The sequence below is a fragment of the Antechinus flavipes genome, chromosome 5, assembly GCF_016432865.1.
Source record: "Antechinus flavipes isolate AdamAnt ecotype Samford, QLD, Australia chromosome 5, AdamAnt_v2, whole genome shotgun sequence".
Lineage (NCBI taxonomy): Eukaryota > Metazoa > Chordata > Mammalia > Dasyuromorphia > Dasyuridae > Antechinus > Antechinus flavipes.
Window position 1 is genome coordinate 292,891,942 of NC_067402.1, and position 6,085 is coordinate 292,898,026.

General features: G+C 60.4%; 1 protein-coding gene across 1 annotated transcript; it reads left to right on the forward strand.

Moving 5' to 3' along the window:
• Positions 1-43: 43 nt before the first annotated feature.
• LOC127538777 (tetraspanin-7-like) lies at positions 44-820 on the forward strand. Its single transcript, XM_051962519.1, has one exon. The coding sequence runs from the start codon at positions 44-46 to the stop codon at positions 818-820; it is 777 nt and encodes a 258-aa protein (XP_051818479.1).
• Positions 821-6,085: the final 5,265 nt, after the last annotated feature.

The following is a 6,085-nucleotide window of genomic DNA, read 5'->3' on the forward strand; positions in this document are numbered from 1 at the left end:
AGGGTCCCGAGGTTTGGGGGGGGGGCTTGTGAGCCCGGGGACCATGGCGCTCTTGAAGCTCTCCGTGCTGGCATTCAGCTTCGTGTTCGGGGCGGCCGGCCTAACGATGCTGACCCTCGGGCTGTGGGCCGAGATGGCTCTGGGAAGGTACCTGGTCCTGTCCGCCCGAGGGGCCCCCAGCGCCCCCTCCCTCCTGCTCGCCGCGGGGGCCGCCGGGCTGCTCTGGGGGGGTCTGGCTGGCGGCGGGGCGGCCAGCGGGCACCGGGGCCTGCTCCGGGCATCTGCAGCCATCCAGCTGACCGCCCTGGGAGCCGGCCTGGCTGCCGGCCTCTCGGGACTGTGCTACCGGAGCGAGCTGGCCCAGGGCTTCCGGGCAGGCCTGTGGCAGGCGCTGTGGGGCTACGGGGCCGGAGGGAGGGGAGATGCCAGCTTGGACGCCCTGCAGCGGGGCCTGGGCTGCTGCGGGGTGGACACTTATCGCGACTGGCTGGACTCCCCCTGGGCCCGAAGCCCCCGGGCCCCGGGGAATGGCTCTCTGCCCCCCAGCTGCTGCCAAGGCCAGGCTGACTGCCAGGAGGGGGCCAGGGCCGTGGCTTCCGATGGCTGCTTCTCCAAAGCCAGCGACTTTGTGGCCGACAACATGGACTTCATCGTGGTGGCGGCGCTGGGCCTGGGGGCCCTGCAGGTGGTAGGAGTCGTGCTGGCCTGCCTCCTGGCTGCCCGAATGGCCCCTGGCACCCAGGCCTCTGTGGAGACCCCAAAGAGACGGTCCCTGAAGACCCCGATCCCCGACGTCCCCGCTGCCCCCCTGGAGCCCTGAGCCCCCGCCCCCACCCCCATTCCCCCCTCTCTCCAGGCTGGGCCCCGTCTCCTCATCTCACCCAGGAAATAGCCCTCACAGCCTCGCCCCTGAGCCCAGCAGGTGCTTCTTCGGCCCCCCAAAGAACTGTTCCTTTCCCCCCCTGCCCCTGAGGGACAACAGCTGGGGATCCTAGTGAGCCGGGCCTGGACCCTGGGACCCTGGAGACGGCTGCCCCAGATCTGGCTCTGGATGAGTGGCTGGGGGTGAGGAAGGTCTGGATTGTGGCAGGGGAGGCCAGAGCTGGGGGCAAGGACCCCCCTGGGGCCCTGAGAGTCCATAGCGACGGCAGGTTGTTGGGGAGAGCAGCACCGGGGCCTGGAGAGAGCCGCAGGCAGGGCTGCAAAAGCCTCCAAGGCCCAGCTTTGCAGGACGCCCGGGGGGGGGGGGAGTTTTGTGCCCTTCCTCTTTGCTGGTTCTGTCACCTCCCCCTCCTCCCAGGCCTGTATTTATGGGCCAGCCTAGAGCGCGGGGCCCTAAGCTGTGTGTCCATGAGGCTTCCAAACTCAGGGGTCACCATTGCCCTCCCACCGCCAAAGCCGGGGGGCCCCAGCAGGGAGCTCTGACCTCGGCTCCTTCGGCTGTGGGGCGGGCGTGAGAGTCCTCCAGTGACCCTCCCTGCTCCACAGGGCCCCGATCCCTGCAGATGCTCGAGAGAAAACCCAGGATCCTCCAGTCGGTGACTCAGGAATGGCCCTGGACTCCTGGCCAGAGACACTGAAGGACGCTTTCTGTCATGTCTCAGATGAACGGGCCGCCATGGACCCCTCGCCCGGCCCTTCTCCTCTGGTTCTCCCCCTTTATGCCCTGTTCCCCCAGCAGCCCTGGTGCCCGGCACAGGGGGCAGGGAAGGGGCTGCCAAGCGGCATCTGGCTGTGTTCCCTATTCTCATCAACCACAGGTTTCTAGCTCTTGATTTTATAGGATTCGACCTTGGAGCTGGAAAGACTCAGGGCTCTTAAAGGCATCTCTGTACCTCATTACATAGATGGGGAAACTGAGGATCCAAGGGGGCAAGGGTCTTGTGTAACATCAGGGATGAAGTCACAGCTCAGAGCCAAGGATATTTAGAAGTCATGGGGGCCGGAGAGATGGAGTCCTGCCATGTGCCCATTCTGTGGATGAAAAAGCAAGGTGGAGAGGGTGCAAGTAACTTGTCCACTAGTGTCAGGACTGGGTCTGGAGCTAAGTCTTTGGGCTTGAAGCCCTCCTTCCACTTCCTGTTTTAGTCATCAGCCAGTTGGGATGTCTGCATCTCCAATGATGTAGTAGCAGCGGAGAGACTGAGAATCCCAGCATCCATCCCTGTCAGGAAATCGCTCCTGGTTCCAGCCCCCCAGGGGACCAAGCGGAATAAGGCTGAGCCCCTTCCCCCAGGCACAGGACCCGGGTTTGAGTGCCCCCCCCCGTGATTATTTCCTGCTGGGGGGACCCTGAGACAAATGTTTCCTCACGTGCAAAACGGGGATCATACATTTGCAGTCCCTCTCTCAGGAGCTAGTAAAAGTGTGGCTTAAAGTGCATGAGGGCAGGATGGGAATATTCCCCCAAGTGCCCGCCCTTCAAGGGTTAAAGGCCGAAGGAAGCTTGCCTGCCCCCAGCCCCAGGACCGTTTTTCTGTGGGTCTGAATCTCTGCCAGGACTATCAGCACTGTTGGCCCAGCTCTGGTGTTTCCAAGGAGGGCAGCTCTCAGCTTGGTTCTTTATCTGCAATTTGGGGATAATGTTTATAATCTCTATCTTGTTATGACGCTCAATGTTAAGGAAAGTGCTTTTTAAACCTTAAAGCACTCTATTATCAGCCATGGCAATGATAATGTTATCGCCCTGGATTATCATGGCTTCCGCCCTCAGTTTACCACTGTGCTGGATGGTAATCTCCCTGAAGGCAGGAACCCTGTTTTTTCTAGGACCTGGGGGGCCCTTCTTATTCAAGACAATCCATTTACCGAGATAGAATGAGAAAAACCGGAACTCCGGTCATCTGGTCCAAGTCATGGCTCATTCCCATTCTCCTTTGCAGCCTCAGTTGGGACTCCCCAGGGGAGCAGAAGCCAGCGAGGCTCCCTCAAGAACGCCTTTTGGGCAGGGCTAGGAACCTGGTAGATCCAGGATTCTTAGAATTCAGCAAAGCAAACTGTGTCTGCTGATAGGAAGTACTTGATAAATATATGATAAATTATTAACAAATATAATTAATAAATATATGATAAATCCCAGGATCCCGATCGCTTTATTGGAAACTCGTGGAATGGTCACCCTCAAAGACGAACAGTCTCAGGGTGTTTTGGAGGGGTCTCCAATGGTGGCTCCTCCAATAATTCCTGCTCCTAATCTATTCCTGTCTGGATCAACATTTTTATCAAAGAGTTGGAGAAAACAAATGATAAGGACAAAAGTTAACATACGCCCGGCATAATCCTAAGAGCTTTGCCAGTATGCTCTTGTTTTAAAGGCATATTTTAAATACTCTCATCCACGATGAAAGTTGTCAGATTTAAATACAATGACAGGAAGTTGGGGCAGCTAATCAACATGGTGGATGAGTTAGCCAGGATCTAGAAGGACTAGAGAGAGTTGAATGATAGGACTGAGCTAACATGGTGAAAATTTAAAATGAAATGTAGTCTCCTGCTTGGGTTAAAGAAATAGTGCATTTTGGACCACACGGAGATATTCTAGAGAGGCTGGTCTGCATAGTGACCACTGAGGGCCCTCCCCCTAAGGAGGTTCTGATTCTGGAGAGCGCTAACTCGTGGGACTCCAGATCTGCTCTTCTGCAGCTTCCCCCCGGGCTTGGATCTGTCTCCCCCAGGTGCAGGGAAGCCCGAGTTGGGAGAAATGAAGCCCTGCCTGCCTTCACTGTATGTGGGCCCCAGAGTGATGTGGGGCAAAGGCCTGGCCTAGATGCCCCTGCTGGGCAGGGGCCCAGATGGGAAACGGGGATGGTGGGACGGGGTCATGGCCCAAGTCAGCTATGGCCCAGGGGGTCAGTCTCCCAGAATTCCCAGAAACCACCTGGTCCACCCAGCGCCTGGACAAAACGAGTCCCGAACATCGCCGGTGTGGCTGGTAAGCCCCTCGCTGAAGAGGTGCCCACGGAGATCCCCTCAGCTCTGGAGGTCCCTGGGGGATCGGGGAGCCCCTGGAGACCCCCTTTATGAAGCCATGTCCTTGTTGTCAGCGAGGGGACCAGAGGAAGGGCAGGGAACCCCCCTGCTCGAGCCCCTCTGCCAGGGCCAGAGTCTCTGCCAGACACGCACTTGGCAGGGCCCGGTCCCCGAGACAGACCCTGCTGAAGGCGCCCCTGGGATTAGGCTCCTGAAGGAGACCATTGTGAGAGGAGGAGGAAGGAAGAAGATTAGCTCCTTCTCATTATATAAAATCTCAGGATTGTGAGCCGCCCTGGCCTGCCCATCAGCTGGACAGCACAGCCCGAAGCACAAAAAGGGAAGGGATCCTGATCACCCAGGGGCCTGGAACCCCTCCTCCACCCAGGGGCCCGGAACCCCTCCTCCATCCAGGGGCCCGGAACCCCTCCTCCACCAGGCTCCATTCGGGCCCCACACTGAGCCAGAGCCAGCCGCCCACTGAGAGACTCAGGGCAGAGGGAGAGGGAGGCCGGAGGGGGAGCCCAAGAGTCAGGAAGGGGGAGACGGAGGGGCTTCCTCCTGGGTGGCCAGAGGGAGAGCTGAAGGGGTCAGGGAAGAGAGAGAGGGAGGGGCTCCCTCCTGAAAGGTGGAGCTGAGGGGTCAGGGGGAGAGGGAGGGGCTCCCTCCTGCAAAGGGTACTAAAGGGTTAGAGAAGAGGAGAGGGAGGGGCTCCCTCCTGAAAGGGGGAGCTGAGGGGTCAGGGGGAGAGGGAGGGGCTCCCTCCTGCAAGGGGTACTAAAGGGTTAGAGAAGGGGAGAGGGAGGGGCTCCCTCTGCAAGGGGGAGCTGAGGGGTCAGGGAAGGGGGAGAGGGAAGGGGTCCCTCCTGGGAGGGGGTGCTGAGGGGTCAGGGAAGAGTTAAGGACCGGAGCCTTATCCAGTCCCTGAGAAGAAGGGAGGGAGGGTCCTTCCAGTTGCCGACTTGAGCAGGCGCTCAACCCGTCAGGTGCTGGGCAGGGGAGGTGGTGACACGGAAAGTGACAGACACAACGCAGACTGATTTCGGGGCCTGTGCCCGAGGTGGGGCAGCGGCCCGCTCTGTTCCCCGGCTGAAGGGCCCGGGCCCCGGTTCCCTCCCCTGCTTCCAAAAGGGACCCCAGGCCTATTTTGTTCAGCCCAGGAGGCTGGGAAGAGAAGGGGCCCCGTCTGAGACCAGAGGCCGGGGGAGCTGAGCCGCCTGGCCCCTGGAGGCTCCTGGGGCACCGAGGAGGAGCGCACCCCGAGTTTTCAGCGTTTCAGTCAGTTGCTCATCGTCTGCAGAGCATTTTTTCTGTGGAAAATTCCCATCTCCCAGCGCCGTGCTGACGGCCTCCCGCCGGGTGGCCCTGACTTACCTTTCCATCCGGTGCCCCCCCAAGCCGTGTTCCAGCGGAACCAGAAGGCACAGCCTCGGGGCGAGCACCGTGGGCCATCCCTCCTGCCCAGAGTGCCCCGTGCCCGCCTCTGCCAGGCACCCCAGGACTGCCCCTTTGCTCTGGCCAGTCCGCAGGCCGGCTCAGCTCCCCGTCTGCCTCCTCCCAAAGGGGTCTGCCTCCTCCCGCCGTCTCCCCTTCTGGACTGGGGGGTCCTGGGAGAGGGCCAAGGCTGGCACCGATCAGCGGGCACACTGGCGACCCTGGAAAGCGGGGCTTTGGCGGCGGCGGCTCTTCCTCTGTTTCCCTCATTATAAGGCTGGATTTGATATTTTTTAAGATTGTTTCTAGCTTCCAGTCTATAGATGTCACACAGCTACTGAGGGGGCCTGACTCCCTGCAGCCCTCCTGCAGTACCCCAGACCGGGTCCCTGCCAGATCCCCGCCTTGCCTTCTCTTCCTCACGATTGCTTGTTGATTGACTCATCCCTCCAGACCAGTTCAGACCCTCCCCCGCCATGTCCAGGAATCTCTCCTCCCTCCCTTGTCTCCTTCCTTCCCACCCTCCCCAGCCCCGAAGCTTCTAACTAATCCCCCTTCTTGGGCGCCCATCGCCTCAAGTGAAGAGAGGAAGGGGACCGGCGTGGGCAAACCTGGAGGGCTTCCCGGCCGGGCGGACCCACCTTGGCCCATCCTTGTATCCCGGGGCGGGGCGGCCGAGGAC